We start from the raw sequence: 17500 nt of genomic DNA, 5'->3' as shown, positions 1-17500 counted from the left end.
GACATAATGCAATGCCTTCCGTAAGTCTTTATGAAATGTTTCATATAACCTCAGAATGCCATAATTGGAAGTGACCTCAGTGGTCATCTATTCCAATCTGGACCTGAACAGAAATCTCCTTTCTGTTCTTGACAAGTGGTCATTCTGCCACCATTTGAAGGCCTCAAGTAATAGAGGACTCATTACCTCTTGAACTAACCCATTCCATTTTTACTAAATTCAATTTGCTATTAAATTAAATCCCCATCCCATTTGTCTGTTCCTAGCCCATTCATTTGCACATAGGCAAACCCTTGTTTGTCCAGAAGACTTGAAAGGTTCAGGTTAACCATTTCTAAAATTAACCAAGTGGCAGCTCTCTCAAGTTGCTGAATCCAGTCCTATCTGCACACTATTCCATCTGTTGTCTTGTTCTACAGTCTAGTAACCAATGCCAATCTAAAATCAATATTAATTTTTCTAGTAAAAAATCAACCAAAGGTCTAATTCTTGCTTGCCTACTCATCCCTTTCACTCAGAAATCTTCACTTTAGATCCAACTTAGTAAATGTTGGACTTTCCTTATCATAGAACTAAGTACTTAAAGAAATTTTCTTAGACAAGGGAGAGGATTGATTTAATTATTTGAATAATTTAATCAATGGATAAATATAAATTAAGTACACAAAAGCAAAAGTAAATCTTAGGATCATGAATTAGCAGGTTAACTACTTCAGTTCTCCATTTCCTTAACTTGTGGAATTGCAACTCCAAGAAAAATAATTTTCGAAGTACAAAAGAAAAGTATGAAGTAACACTGAAGAGTGGACATAACTAGAGCTCTGAGTTCTAATTTTTATTTTGTAACCATTTATTTTATGACCTTAGAAAAGTCACAAAATTACCTGTGAAACCTCTTCTCTAAATCAGAATTATGTTTACAATTGGTTGTCAACTGAGAGAAGGTTCAACCTAAGTAGCAAGAGAACTCCCATTTGGGGTGACCTCAAGTTAGGGAATAACCAGAAAGTGACTACAGGACATACAGCATCTGTGCAAGCATCATGGTTCCATACATTTTTATTCTTTTCCTGCTGTCTCTGGATGCGCAGCACTTCCCTACTTTGGCAAGCTCTTAGCCATAATGAGGAGGGAGAAGTGGATCCTGGACTGAGCTAGAATTTCCAAAGATTGACAGACCTAGGTTTACTATCTCCATTCCCCATTCCCTGATAAAAGATTAATAACAACATAAAGACCAGGTAGGGATGTTGGTAAAAGTTTCCACTACCAATATTTTAAACTAGGAAAATGGTATTTTTTTCCTCTGTGAAAAAGTCTGTTTTGAAATAAGGTGATCAAAATCAGGTCTTTAGTGGGTAGAGGGCACTAGATCGAAGTTTGAGTTCTAACATACTCTTCCTGTGGGTAGCAGCTAACGACCACTTATTGCTCTACCTCTATATTTCCAACGGAGATATTAACTACTGCCACCTGGAAAAAAGTTTTATTATGGGTTTGGTGGGTGTTTTTTTCATTTTTTTTTTGAGGCATAACACTTTCAAAGCCATTTGGATTCATAAAAAGATGCCTTAGACACTGTACATTGTTCATTCTCAATTTATAATCATTCATAGATTTGAAAGCAAATTTTCCATCTTGATTGTTTTTTTATTTCCCTCAAAATTATACATATGTAATATATATATATACATATATATATAAAGAATCACCAACTTGCTTCTTTATAAGGAAATGTGGGCTTAACATTTTAGAACAAAGTCTCTATTGGTTTGAACTGCTGTTAAGGAGGTGTGTGAATGGCCTCAAGTTGTGCATTTATGGAGAAAATATCATCCAGATGCTCATCTGCTCTTTTGAACAAAAAACTAAAAGAAAGGCCAAAATTAAATGTAAATCTTTAACAAAAGAATTTAGCATTTTCTTACATTTTGAGTGGATGCTAATTGAGACACACAATCACCTCTCTTGGGATTGGAGTTTAACTATTAGTTATCAGAGTTCACAGAGTAATTAACACTTTGAACTGATTACCAAATGGCAATTCTTGCTAGAAATGTCTAGGTGATATGTAAAGTGGACACATTGTAGAGCACATCCCAGCCCCATTTCACCATTCTCCCATGCACACCCCACAAAAAAAAAGCGGGCACTCTGGTTATAATGAACAGGGCAAATTTTGTTTTTTTCAGTAAGATATTTGATATTACATATTGCATGCAATGTATGGCTCTGTTAAGGGGAAAAAATTGGAGTCCAAGTGGCTAGAAAGTTAGGTCTGCTCTGTAGCACTGTGAGATTGTTGACATCTGCCGAGGTTGGAGAGCTCAGTAAGCAGGAAATGGGGTGTCACTCTGAGTGGTAGTTTACCATTATCCTGGCATCCTAATGAAGTGTCTGCAGTGCACAGAGCTTCTGGATGGCATCTTAACGCACGGCTAAGCAAAAGCACTTCTCTCCTTGTCACTGTCATCCATCTGCCTGCACCCCACTGTAGCCAATGGGATGGAACCATGCTACAATGGGCTATAAGCCATTTAGAGTTGCACGTTGCATAATCAGTCCCATCAAATATGTAAAAAATGACTATTATTGGTTATTTTCCTCAAACTCTGGCACCTGGAGATTGATACATTAAAGTTTAACTTTCTTAAGTGCTGTTTTTTTTTCTATTAATTCCAATTTTTCCCCCTGTCTAAATGGGAGTTAGTTCCATGCTCATTGTCTTAAGTCTTTCTAATGGATTATAAGAGTCATATGAATATTTATTAAAAACTCCACTGTACATCGCACTTGGAGAATTCATCAATTTACAATATAATGCAGTGGTCATTTTCTTTTGCAATACCTGATTTTGAGGAAAGGATCAAGAATAAATCAACTCAAATCACAAATTGGTTGTTTTCTTCTTAGAGCACATTATTTAGTTTTCAGTGATAGTTTGAAAGCTTTGTATGGATTTTTTTTAAGCCATAGTGTATTTCACAAAATATATTTGCATTTAAGCTAGTGTTGTCAATGCCAGATGATTAAACTTGGGGTTTTAATATGACCTCAAATAAAATTAAAACGAGCTTGAGATGAGGTTATCTGTCTTAGGTGACATAGGTGAGGAGAATGTATTTAATCCTGCCCTCAACTTCCGGATATGAGACATGTGATGTCTTCAGACAAATTCTCCCAGCAGCTTAGATCCAGAGGCAAGAATTTAGGTGATAAGATAGGTAGGAGTGCAGAAGGGAGATCTCTACAATGGATAGGAACAATAGGAATTGGCTCAATTGGGGGGGTGAGGGGGTGTCTTTAGATAAACAAGAGGGCATAACATAATTTGGTTGCATCAGGAATTTTTCGCAGGCATTAAAACTATGGTAAACATAACAGCAGGGAAGCTTGCACAGCATCACAGTGGGGAAGCTTACAAAGCGTCTGCCCGCCCTGTTCCTGGCTAGAGCCACTGCTAGAAGTCTCTGACTTTCATTAGCACTCAACAATTCACCCAGTTCCCCTGAAAAGGAGAAAAATCAAAGCAGCAAAGTCCCTCATTAATTATGGTAAATGCTCCCAGGTTACAGTGTTTTGGGGGGCAATGGCAGGGATGGTGTTGAGTTAGAACAAAAGCTTCATCTTGAAACAAAAAGGGTGAAATGGGATATCAGTGTATCCTTTTCATGAGCCATTAAGAGAGTATTTTGGAATAATTCTACTACCTCATTAAATTAATATTTTAGATCACAAAATTACATGGCATGCCATCCCATTTTCAAGCAGTAGAGGCTTAGATTCTTTTATTTCACACATAAAATGAACCAGTTATCTATATGAATCCCTATCACAAGTAATAATGCGACCTTGAGTACATAAGAAAATCTTAAAACAGGTGTTGTTTCCCTAAGGGAAACACATACTATAATCAAGTTGGAGATGGAACCCAGGCATAAGAAACCATTGAGGAGGGCCATGCATAAGGCTAAGGACTCATATTCTCTGACCCCCTGACCACCCACACAAATTTGTGCTTCTTGTCAATAAACACTGGGCTTTCTCTTCTAAGAGCATTTTGTTTGTTGGTGTCCATGGCCATTTAAAATTAATGTGTGTGTGGGGTGTGTGTGTGTGTGTGTGTGTGTGTGTGTGTGTGTGTTTTAAGAAGCCAAGATACAATGAAAGGTGTTTTTTTCTCCCAAGTTGAGGCACTGGAGGTTAGTTTCTTCATTCAGATCCCCCCAGTTGCTGTCAACATTACAGCACATCAGCTTTCCTTCATGTTCCTATGTTTTTTCAGAACTCATTTACAAGAGTCTCAGCAATATTAAACACCACCTCCAAACCTCTTTTAAACACACAAAGAAATAGAAAAACTCATCAAAACTAGACCATTGAGGAAAAGCTCCTTCCAGATTTACTGTTCACCACACATGTTAGTATAAAATATGCCACAAAGTCCTGTTTGTGATTCATTTGAAACAATCTTGATTTGCTTAAATTGTCACATTCTTCTTACACATTTATTTCTAAATGCAAAAATGGCAAGGAATTCTCCTCCCTCTTCATTATAAGAGTGGAGACTTTCTGGCTTGTTTATTCCTAACGGAACACTTGAGAAAGAAGAAAATATATAAATATCTCTTTCAGGAGATTAGTCGTCTCAATCTTTTAAAATAGAAGATTTGTTCATTTTTTTCCATAGTAAAAAACTTGTGCCTTTTATTGTGGGTTTCTACTGTCAAATAAATATATTTCATTTTCTTGAATTGGCTTCATGGTTACAAACTATCATACCTTTTAAAATCTGTTCCTTCATATGACACATTAACGGAAGTGATATGTATGGAAGTGATACATGCTTGGTATCTCTTTTTGAAACAAATATGTGGTGAGAATCCTTTTCGCCATTGTAACTTAATAAAAAGGAATCTATCTGAAAGAAAACCCCTCTCAAAAACTAACAAAAATGAAGGAAACCGTGATTTGCTCTAAGCACACACATTTTCATAGCAAAACCTAAGCTGAGCTTTTCAGGCAAAAAATAACATAAGTGTTTCGAGTATTTCAAATCAGGCATAAGAAATTACATCTGATCTACTGGTAAATATTCTATCGACAAGGTCAAGAACAGAGACAAGCCTGGCCACTGGGACAGAAGTGGGAACAAGCATTAAAAAAAAAAAAATGTAGACAGTTTATCAACTTCAGTTATAAAGTGAAGGACAATCCCTTCATAAAATGTTTGTACAGAAAGTTACATAAGAGTAAATGTAGATGCATTCATCTGTACAAACACCAAACACCTAGATTAGTTAAAAAATGATATTAAGAATTTTAATGAAAAAATGGCTAATATTTTAAAGAAACTATAAAAAGAGAGGGAGTAGGAGAAGAAAACGAGCTGTGGCAAAAAGCCTAGGCTCAGCAGCTTTCTGTGGGAAATGGTGAAATGTGACTATGTGATTTATAATGAGAAAAGGTATCTACAACATACAATTTTCTACCTAGCTGCAAATAATAATTCATAGTGATGTCCCTTCCAGATAAAAGACCTTTGCTATGTAGGACCCATGTGGTAAAATGATCATGATAAATGTCAGACCAGTGCAGGTAACGGCTTTACAAACCATTAAGATTAGCTGGTTCTTTTTTTCGATGATAACAGTAACCACGCTGTGACTCTATGTGGTAATAATATCTCAGTACTGATAAATGCCAGAGCCAGGCAGAGGTGTTTATCATTCTCAGTTCAGAAATGCTGACTAAAGTTACCACATGTTGCCTGTTTTTCTTCTTTTACAGTAGACTCACAATTTAAAAATAGGCTGATTCATAAAATAATTTTATGCCCCAATTCTAGAAGGATTTTGCTGCTTTTGCAATTCATTAACATTCCCTTGTTCTGGGTGTCCCTATTTAGTCATATTAAAAGTATCTGTTAGAGAAAAGTCTCATATAAGGTACCTCCTGAAAGATCTTTTTCAAAATTGACTGGATTATAGACAAGGCTTTGTATCTTTTTGCTTAAAAAAAAACCCTAAAAAATAAAAAACATTTTTTAATCCTTACTTTACCACAAATATCTTTCAGGACATTCTCCACAACTGTGGCAAACACCTTTGGGGAACACACATTCATTTTTTATGACTTCTTTTATCCTTCACAAATGTAATCTAACTACTACATCAATATATAAGGAAAATTTAAGTCTCCACACTTTCAATTTTGGAACCTCAGCTCTGGTAAATGCTCTGTGGTGATTCCAGTCCTTTGAAAATATGGAAGAGTTTTGTCTACACACACAGTTGGACAATTTTAACAAATTGACAGGTTTAGGGGTAGGATCTGGTTTATCTAATCAAAATGGTTGTTGTTGTTCCTCAGTCATGTCTGGCTCTTCATGACCCAATTTGGGGTTTTCTTGGCAAAGATACTGGAGTGTTTTGCCATTTCCTTCTCCAGCTCATTTTACAGATGAGGAAACTAAGGCGAACAGGATTAAGTTACTGGCCCAGGGTCACACAGCTAGTAAATGTCTGATGCCAGATTTGAACTCTGGAAGATGAATCTTGCTGACTCCAAGGCTGGTACTCTCTCCACTGTGCCACCATGTATAATAATAACCTGTTATGTTGAGAATTAGATTTTTAAAAATACAGAAAATTCACATAGAGATATGAAATGGTGGGTCATTTTCACTGCCACTTAGGCCACAAGAGTACCTTCAGATGACATTCAGAGCCATCATATTTAACAGGGTGCAGTAATCACCTCTAAGGTTCATTTTGGAGCAGTAATTTCTATTCCCTTTTTTCAGTCCACATATGAGAAGAAAGTCAGGTTTGGGTGAATTCAACAAACTGTCTTCATGGTCAAAAACAAATCACACTGAAAAAATAATCAGAACCTTAAAGTATAAAAGAGTTAAGGCCAATCAAAAGTACAACCAGGGTGAGACCAATGCACTGAGGGTCCTGGATACAATATTATAAAACACAAAGAAATTTCTCTGTGAGAGGTATGTTCCAAGTGGTTCCTTTTACTTATATAAAGATAAAGAAGCCAAAAGTAATAATGATAATTACAGAAGTGAGCTTTAATCAAAGTTAATAATGAGTTAGTAATAAAAAGTTAATAATAATAAATACAGAAGTGACCTCTACTCAAAGTTAATAATGACTTTAAGAGTGCAGATTTCAATCGATCTATACCTTCTCATCCTATACAACCATTGTTCAGACCTTCACTAGAATCCTCCACAGGGAATCCAGTCAGCGTGTTTAGAAACCTTACACTTATCTTGATACTTAGTCTGTACATTATCCATTGTTCTCTTTACTTGACCGGTCCACCTCCTTATCCAGTCATGCACATCTATGATGATATCTTTTATTCTACTTTTTATATATAGTTCAGCAGTGCTAATATGTTACAATCAATTTGTACTCACTATAGGTCCTTCCATTGCCCTTTGGGTAACCCATGATTTTAATTCTTTGGTGACTGAAATTCCATGATTCACGGTCATTTAACAATACTCAGAGCACTGGTATTAAAAATAGAAGTTTGGGTTTCAGAGAGAAGTTCATGGTAATTGAAAGTGGTAAAGATCGATCCAACCTAATTTTTTTTCTCTTCACTTGTGAGCCCAGCAAAGTGTTATTCTTCAGTGTCTAAGATTTATGTGCTAATGAACCAATTCAATGGGCAGACCATTCAACTTCATGTTGTAGCCATGACAATAAGGCTTCTTCATCCACTTAGTTGTTTTCTGTGTGCATTGTTAGGCCAAGCTCTTCTAAGTGGTTTTGAGTTTTATCTAGAAAGTTCTACAGCAATTTAGGTCTCAATGCTCTAACGCCAATGTCATCAGTAAACTGGAGTGCCTGGGGAACCTTACTTTTTCTAGGGAATTTGGTTTCTATTTAAATTTCTTTCTGGGCTTTCTCCATGACTGTGACAAACACCCTTCATTCACATAATCTCCCTGTCTTATGTCTTGTTTGATACTAATAGAGTAATGTTGAACATAGATAACTCTAATGGAACATCTACCAAGAAATCTTGTGTTATCTTAATATATTCATGGAAGATGCTTGTTTTAAAGTCCCTCAAAACCCCTAAGTTCCCCTTGGGGAACCTGTGGCCTCAAGGCCACATGTGACCTCCTAGGTCCTTGTGACCTTTTGACTGAATCCAAGTTTTACAGAATAAATCCTTTTATTAAGGGGATTTGTTCTGTGAAGTTTGGATTCAGTCAAAGGGCCACACTTGAGGACCTAGAGGGCTCCATGTGGCCTCAAGGCTGCAGGTTCCCCACCTTGCCCTAGAAGTTTTGGAAACTTTTCAAACCATCCATTTATACTAGCTAAATCCCTCAATTACATCATTTGGCAGTATAACTTTGAGGCAACTTTTCAAGACCAATAATATTTATATTATTAACATTATAAAATTTGTCTCAAAGTATCTATATGCTTCATTAAAAAAATCTGAAGTATCAAAACTCCCTTCAATGTCTTCATAGCTCCTCAGATCTAGATTAGGGAGGGGTCAAGATGAAGATTTCCCATGCCGCCAGATCTTGGCCCCTGCCTCATCAAGATTCTTGTCCCTTCCAAAGGTATCTGTCTAAAGTTTGTGTCCAAAGACCAGAAATGCTTCTCAAAAAAGATAGAGAAGTGACATTTACTTTTCTCCATGTTTTTAACCAATTTGTATTTTATGGGGAATTGACCAGTTTTTCTGATATTTATTGCCCATGGATACATATTTAAGATTCTCTTTATTTAGTTAAAGAAGTAATGATTGTTTTAAAGCCAGTATCGTGGGTGTTGAGGACTTTGCAATAAAAAGGCTATATGGACGTAGAGGAGAAGTAGCATGAAAATGACATCAAATTGGTACACAGTGGAGTGGAATGTGTGGGCATAGGAGTCCAAGGAAGTCAGCTCAAATCTGAACTCTTCTCGTTTTCCTTGGTCAAATCTCTTAATCTCTCTGTATCTCAATTTCTTCATCTAGGAAGTGAATGGGTTAGACTAAATAGTCTCTGAGGTTCCTTCCAGCCCTAAATCTACGGTCCCCAATAGTACAGGAAATGACTCTCAACTGTGACCTAAGTTCATTTAAGTTTTGAAGACACTCTTTGTCCTTTCATGTCCTGTAAATAATATTCCTCTATACTCGGCTTGAACTATTCATGGTCAAGCTTAACATTGCCTATAATCAGGCGTCCATCATACTATGTATCTGCCCATAGAATGTGTCTTCCCTTTAATTCAGCATAAAACATGGCCTTTCAGTTTTGCAGGAAAAAAAATCTGTTGAAAAATTGCAAAGTGGCAACTTATGGGTTAGCATAAAGCCCATGATTTTTCTTTGTTTATAATAACATGACATCTCTATTTACGATGTACCTACTTTTGAATTTTAACAAAACACTCCATTGATAATTAATGACTTTCTATATATTTACAAAACCATCACATACTGTAGGCTGCTGCTGCTTTCACGGAATGGCACTAGGGAGGGAAATTTATGGCTTAATGTTATTTTGAAGACAGCCTGAAACTGCAAGCACACAGGTGTCAGTAGGGCAGAATAGGAAGCTCAAAAAATAGTCTGTACAATACCTCCAGCTTTAAAAGTATAAAAATCTGGGTTTATATACGTATGTAGACTAGATATGAATTTGTTCCAGATTATCTCTTTACACAAACTAAATTCAAGCTGTTGTGAGTTTTTGTTCTTTTTTTTCTTTAAGCAGCCATTTCTATAACCTATGAAGATGAGCCATAGCCACCCACCACAATTTTAATTGAGTAGCAAAAACCCAGAGGGTTCTTCCCTAATTGAAAGACATACTGGAAGTATTAAAGCATGCCCATATGGTGGATTTAGGAACCCATTTTCACTCCCTCAAAATGCGAGACCACTTCATAACTGGATCCATGAATGAGCAACCAAAGCTCCTGCTTTCTTAACTTTGGGTGTTATGGGTACTAAGGAGAAATAAAACTTCACAGGACAAAGAGAACTGTTCTTTTGAAATATAGACCTGTTCTACATGTGACCTTGTTTTATCCACATAATACATGAATTGCACAAAATGACTTTGAGAGACAGAATAGCTAGAATGTTAACTCCAATCTTAATAAAATGAAATAGTTCTCCTTTAAGAACTTTAGATATAGGGGTAGCCCACAGTGGATAGAGCACTGGCCCTGGAGTCAGGAGGACTTGAGTTCAAATTCGACCTCAGACACATAACATTCACTAGCCGTGTGACTCTGGGCAAGTCACTTAACCCCAATTGCCTCACAAAAAAAATAAAATAAAGAACTTCAGCTATAGAGAATGAATAAAACTTCCGAAACACTAATTTCTACAAGGAGTTAGTCTTTTCTCCTTTTGTGTGAGGACAGATATCAAAGCAGAATTCATCATGAATAATGATTTGTTGTAGCTATAAATAAGCTAATAATAATAAAGTTATAGATGGTAGTACCAGAAAAGTTCATGGGTCATCAGGCCCAAGGTCCTTTATTGTACCGGACATTTCCCTTCATCATATTCAGTGAAACTTTATCTTATCTCTTCTCAAATAAGAACCCAGTTATAAACATCCTTGTTTTAGTAGTGACATTTCATGCAGATAAATGCAAATGTAACCATCATAAACCGTATTTCTAAAATTATGTCCTGGAAACCATGAATCAAAGGAAAACTCTTAAGGCTGGTCCAACATCCCAAATCCAGTCATATTCCTGTCTTATTACCAATATTATCTTATTACTTGTCATGTCACTCAACAAAGGTTGTTTCTATTGCTCATATATTTATAGCATTGTACTCAGGGTTGAGAGAGGGTTCTTTTGGGAAAACATAGTTTTTGAAACAAAGCTTATGGGTGAAATGAAAGTTTTAGCCAATGTAAAGTCTTACAGAATGAGGTTGTCCCAGAGATTGGGCAGTGTGTAGAAGGAAACAAACAAAAACAAAACTAAACTAAACTAAACTAAAAACAATGAAATTATTCTCTGGATAATGGGAACCAAGACTACAGAAACAATATTGAATCCTAAGGGACTAAGGGTGGGACCACAGATGGATTACAGACAAAAGAATTATGGAATCTGTTGTTAATTGAAAGAAAAGATACATTTGGGTGAGAGCTTGTGAGCATCCAATTTACCTCCAGTGCCCCAGTACTCCATTAAGGACTGATTTCCTCCCAAACAGTCATAATGTAAGCAAGTCAGAGGTCTGTTCGTCTTCTCAAAACTCTCAAAACTTTGCAAACTGAGAAATCATATGCTGAAAAGAAGATATTAATTTAAAAAAAAATAAAAAGAAGAAGAAGCAGCAGCTCTGCCTTTCAGATTCAATTTGGGACAGCTAGAACATCTTTATAAGTTGTGTATTGATCTTAGATCATTAACCACTCAGAATTTTAAATGCTGATTCCAAATTCTATTATGACACATCCATAAAGCTGATCTTTAAAGGTGTCATTTCACTTTTGATTGAACTCACTTATATTTTTTTTTAAGTTTTTCACCACATACCTCAAAATGTGTTGTTTCCAGATTTTCCCAGCTACAAAAAAAAAGATGCGTGGTATTGATCTGAATAGGATGCTGCTATGTTCCCATAAGGTTTTGGAGAAGGGACTTTTTTGTAGTATTATTCTTTAGAAAGCTAAATCATCCTTAATATTGATTTTCTTCCTAATTCAGACACGTGTGCTTTACTGCACAACTCAAGTGCTTAAAAACAAATTAGCTGTGAGACATTGGGTAAGATAATTTATTTGTGTCTCAGTTTCCTCATCTTTAAAATGATGCCCCTATATCTGAAGTTCTTAAAAGAGAACTATTTCATTTTATTAAGATTGGAGTTAACATTCTAGCTATTCTGTCTCTCAAAGTCATTTTGTGCAATTCATGTATTATGTGGATAAAACAAGGTCACATGTAGAACAGATGATTTCTAAGTTACTTTTCAGCTCTCAAATTCTATCTATACCTGTGATAATTGACACCATTTCCTCTTCTCTTATTCACACTTCAGCTCCTTCTGATGTCTCCCAACTTTATCACTCAATGAGAACTACTTTCTTCAAAATTACCACTGTTTTCTAATAGCCAAATCAAATGAATATTATCTCAGCCCTCATTGTCTTTCTGCAGAATTTGACACTATTTATCACTTTCTTCTAGATGATGACTCTCTTCTCTATGGGTTTTCCTGACATTATTCTCTCTTGATGCTGATCTGACCTATCTGATCCCTCCTTTTCAGTCATTTTTACTGGATTATTATCCAATTCCTGCCCCTCAAATAGCAAGTATGCACTAAGCCTGGGCAGCCTTCTCTCGTTTCTCAATAACCTTTGCTGGTGATCTTATCAACTCCTATGAGTTCAATGATCAACTCTATGTATATGATTCATATATTAAATGATCTCTCCAAAGTTCCGGTATTGCATCACCAAATTCTGTTCAGCATTTCTCACTGTATGTCCCATAGGCCTTTCAAACTTAACATTTTCAAAACAGAACTCTTTATCTTTCCACCAAAACTTACCCTCTTCCAAACTTAATTGTTTCATTGAAGGTACTACCTTTCTTCTGGTCCCCTCACTTTGAAACATGAAGTTATCCTTTCTAGCTCGCCCCATAGCCAATCATTCACTAAATCTTATTAATTCTATCTCCTCCACATCTCTCCCATATGTCCCATCCTCTCTCCTTCCATTGCCACCATACTTGTTCAGGCAGTTATCTCTTACCTAGATTATTTTGATAGTATCCTAATTGGTCTCCTGGACAACTAGGTAGCAAAGTGGATAGCATACCAGGCCCAGAGTCAAGAAGACTCATCTTCATGAGTTCAAATCTGGCCTCTGACACTTACTAGCTGTGTGACCCTGGGCAAGTCACCTAACTCATCTGTAAAATGAGCTGGTGAAGGAAATTGCAAACTACTCCAGTATCTTTGCCAAGAAAACCCCAAATTCCAAAACCCCAAAGAGTTAGACACTACTGAAAATGACTGAACAACAATAGTATGATGTTTCCTAAACAGAATGTAAACTCCTTGAAGGCAAAGGCTATTTCAATGTCGTCTTCAAACCCCAGCACCTACCACAGTCCCTGGCACACAATAGGCTTTTGATTGATTGACTATATCATGTCTAATTTTGTTATCATGTCTACTATCCACTTTGTCAAGTATAGGTGAAAGTAAAAAATAAATCACTCAAAGGAGATTCAAATATACTTTCTCAAAATATATTTTCAGCTACACAGCATGGTATACTGTGGGAAACAGTAGATTTGGGAGATCTAAGGTTCAAATGTTGGCTGTTACTTGTTAATTGTGTGACTTTGGGTGAGTCCCTTAACCTTTCTGTGTCTTCATTTCCTTATTTGTAAAATAAGTTTTATCAACTCTAAATACTATGACTCCAAGCACATTTCTTTTAAAATTTAAATAGACCTATCACATATCATATTTCATTTTTAGGCATTGAGTTACAGGGTCTAGAAATCTTTCCCACTGATCAACTGTGACCTCTGGTGAAATTAATCAATCAATAAGTATCTGTTTATCATCTAGATTGTGCCCAGGACCATGTTAGCATGGTAGGAGAATTAATGTTAACCAGCTAATATTAACAAAGGACTATGAATTATCCTCCTTATCTATTTCACTCTCTTGCATATCTTTTATTATAAACAAATATCACTCTCTTCAGAGTCAGTAAGAATTCTATGCTCAAAAGAATGAGAAAAAAAGTATGAAAGGAATCAGGAATATATATAAACAAATCATAATGGAATATTATCCCATTAATATAGAGGTAAAATTATTCACTAGAAAGAATTACAATTGTTTTTGAAAAAAAACGATTTTTAAAATGTTTCTCACCAATTCTCCTACTTCAAAGAATATTTAATTTTTAACTCAGTTTTTTTTCCAATAGAACTTTATAGTGTTAGAGAAAAAAGAATACATAAAAATACCAGGGAGAAAAATAAATTGAGTCACAGATTCATTGAGCTGTTTAATGTCACTCAAAGCCACATAAATCATAGAATATTTGTACTTGTATCTAACTGTGTCTTTGTAAAAATGAGCATAAATTTGAGAAAAACAAGTTAATTCCCTGTTTGCTCCACAAGTTAGAAGATATGATTTAGAACATGCTGTGGTATTTTCAAGTTATCATGATCCCCTCTCCAATCTGATTAAAGAGAAATTCTGGGAAAGCTTTGATAGATCTATCCACATACTCTTTTTCACAAGGTTTCTATATGCTAACTCTCTGGTTAAACCTACAGAAAGAAAAAAAATTCTGTTTTTATCTAGCTTTCTTCTCTGCTTTTCTTTTTTCCTCCACCAGAAAAACAAGACAGCAACATGAGAATTGAAGCAATAAAGGCTCTGGTACAAAAGCTTCCTCCACCAAATCGTGACACAATGAAAATCCTGTTTGGACATTTAACAAAGTGAGTTGCAAGTATTTGTGGGGAAGTAGGAGGGAAATGTCTTAAAATTCTCTCAAGTGAGTAGTTTTTAGTTAAATTCTCTGAGACAAGAAGCTTCTTAATCATCTAATCCAAAATTTTCCAGTGTAGCCTGTTGGAGTCCTAATACAGGACAGGCTTTGTTGAAGGACCTTATGAAATGATTCTTTGATTAGATCTAACACACAACATTTGGTTGCTAGATGACTACTGGTACCATTATCAGCCACCAATAGCTCCCCTTTAACTATTTGTGTTTATCTTTCTCACGAACTTGATGCCCAGCTTCGGAGGTTTATCCAGGATTTCTTTTTACTAATTGGATTCCTTAAATGATACCCATTGTATTCAAGGCATAATGAGTAGAACTGGCCATGTATTAATACCTTTGGAAGAATTAGTGTTCTCTCTCTTTGTTGCAAAAGTTGTACATATAAAGGTGCAAAATACAGTAACCATCATGGTTAATCTCACCATCGTTTATTAGGCTTAGCACCTTTACCATCTCTCTCTAACCCTAACATTCAAGTTATTTATTCTTATTTTCTTATGTCTCCAATATTTTCTCTGATCTAAGCTACCTGATTCCCTGTTACATTCTACCTATTGATACATATGAAGATTAGAAAAAGTAGAAAGACTGATCCAGAAGTATAATGGATATTAACGGCTCAGTTAATCTTGTTGAAAATCAGTAGCACAGTCTGATTCCTGGTGGTGGGTTAGAAGCAGTGGATAAAGACTATAGACAAATCATCATTGTCAGAATGGCTGCCATTTATAAAATGCTTACAATGAAATACTTACAAATAGGCATGTGCTGGAACCAGCTCCTATCAGCTGGGAGAGAGCCAATTGTTAAGTTTTCATTGTAAGAATTTATAACTCAGAAAGCTACAAACCAGGGCCTGATTTACTGTTTTGTTGATTTCTAAACTTAAAAAATTGATCAAGAAAATGTTAATGAAGATTAAATGTAAAAATGCATCCTGCAGTATTTTTTTCAGCATGCCACTATGTGTGTCCACCTTCCACTTTGCGGGAATGCTAGCAGAACAGTGGAAAAGGTGGCAGGTGATATTAAGTCATATAGTTTTTAAGCCATCTATAAATTTATTTGGTACTCTAAATATAAGAATACCATAGCAAAATGGAAGGATGGCTCAGAGGTCCTCCTTTTGAAGAAAAATAAAGCATTTGGTGAAATTAGTTTATCATATATCTACAGGGACTATTTCAAGGGATATTTGGTTATCTTGTATAACATTGCTCAGTCATAAGCATTTGCAAGAAGACAACAATGAAAATAATTACTGTGTACACAAGAACTGTCAGTCAGTCAGTCAATAAGCATTTATTAAGTACCTACTATGTGCCAGGAAATATGCTAATTACTGGGGATACAAAACAATTAAAAGATAGGCCCTGTTCTCAAGGAGCTCACAATCTAATGGGGGAGACAATAAGCAAATAAATATGTACAAACAAGCAACATACAGGATAAATAGGAAATAATGAAAAGAGGGAAGGCACTAGACTTAAGAAGGTTGGGAAAGGCTTCCTGTAAAAGGTGTGACTTTTCATTTGGAATCTGAAGGAAGCCAAGAGGAGGAGGTGAGGAGGGAGAGCATTGCAAGCATGGGGTGGAAAAAATTCTTAGAGCTGAGAGATGGAGTGTCTTGCTCATGGAATAGTGAGGGGAGAAGTTTCACTGATTTGAAGAACATATGGTAGGGTAAAAAATGTAAGAAGATGGAAAGATGTGCTGGGTGAGGGTGGTAGGTTATGAAAGGCTTTGAATGCTAAACAGAAGATTTTATATTATTTATCCTGAAGTCGATAGGGAGTTACTGGAGTTTACTGAGTTGTGACATGGTCATCACTTTTAAGAAAATCACTTCAGCAGCTGAATAGAGGATGGATTGGAACAGGGAGAAATTTGAGGCAAGCAGGCTCATCAGCAGTCTCTTACAATTGTCAAGTGTGAGGTGTTGAGAGTCTGTACCAGGGTGGTGACAGAATTAGAGAGAAAGAGGCATATTAGAGAGATGTCGCAAAGGTGAAATCAATAGGCCTTCTGTAGCTGAAGATACAAGAGTTGATAAAAGTCAGATAAGTTGGATCAAGAACAAGAAATTAATTAGGCCAAAGACCTATAGACTACAAAGAGTCCTTATGCCTACATATCATGGCTATATTCTTCAAAAAAAAATCTAGAAGACCCTGGATGTAGCAAGCACCAAATAATAATCACATAAGCAAAAAATAAAATTGATCATGTATAACAGACAAAAAATAGCTTGGTACTAAGACAAATTGTTCATTAAATAGTTGTCTCTGCAAAGTCAAACTACCAACTTTTTAGAGCTAAGGTTGTAATTTAAGGCATGTAATTAAAAAAACTTTAATCTTACATATTTAAGCAAGTTATTGGTGAAAAAATATGAGATGTTGATGGAAGAAATGGACTAGCCATCAATTACAATAATTATACACAAAGTTCAATTAGTATAAATTGGTATAATGCGGAGATGAATGAAGCAGAGATGTATGACAATCAAGGACAATGGTGGTTTAAAATGTAAACTCACTTGAAAAACTTATAGAGAAGAAAGATGGGAGAATATTAAGCAGTGTGTCCTCATAAAACAGAAAAAAATTGAGGGTAAAACTAGTTTAAAGAAAGCTTGGTGAGCAATCCACCTAAGCAAGGTCATCCGCAAAGCATTTAAGGATGAAACAGGAAAAACAACAACAAACAAATGAAAGATGGAAAAGATCTGCAAAAATTTCTATAACGAACTCTTTTTACCATGAAGAAAAGTGGAGCCACTATCCTTAGATATTAGCATCGCAATTCCAGATATGTTTTAAGAGGAGGTAGAAATGGTATTAAAATGAACAAAGATGGAAAAAGGAGCTAGATTATGTGTGTGTGTGTGTGTGTGTGTGTGTGTGTGTGTGTGTGTGTGTGT

General features: G+C 35.8%; 1 protein-coding gene across 1 annotated transcript in view; it reads left to right on the top strand.

Annotated features, from left to right (window-relative positions):
- Positions 1-17500, top strand: part of ARHGAP15 (Rho GTPase activating protein 15) — an 820106-nt gene that overhangs the window by 723612 nt on the left and 78994 nt on the right. The window contains exon 13 of the mRNA XM_027835584.1: positions 14402-14507. Within this exon, the coding sequence (XP_027691385.1) occupies positions 14402-14507 (106 nt within the window). The remainder of the gene's footprint in view (positions 1-14401; positions 14508-17500) is intronic.

This window comes from Vombatus ursinus, unplaced genomic scaffold (assembly GCF_900497805.2).
Source record: "Vombatus ursinus unplaced genomic scaffold, bare-nosed wombat genome assembly UNPS02014816.1, whole genome shotgun sequence".
In the NCBI taxonomy this organism is placed as follows: Eukaryota; Metazoa; Chordata; class Mammalia; order Diprotodontia; family Vombatidae; genus Vombatus; species Vombatus ursinus.
This window is presented reverse-complemented; position numbering and strand designations above follow the sequence as displayed.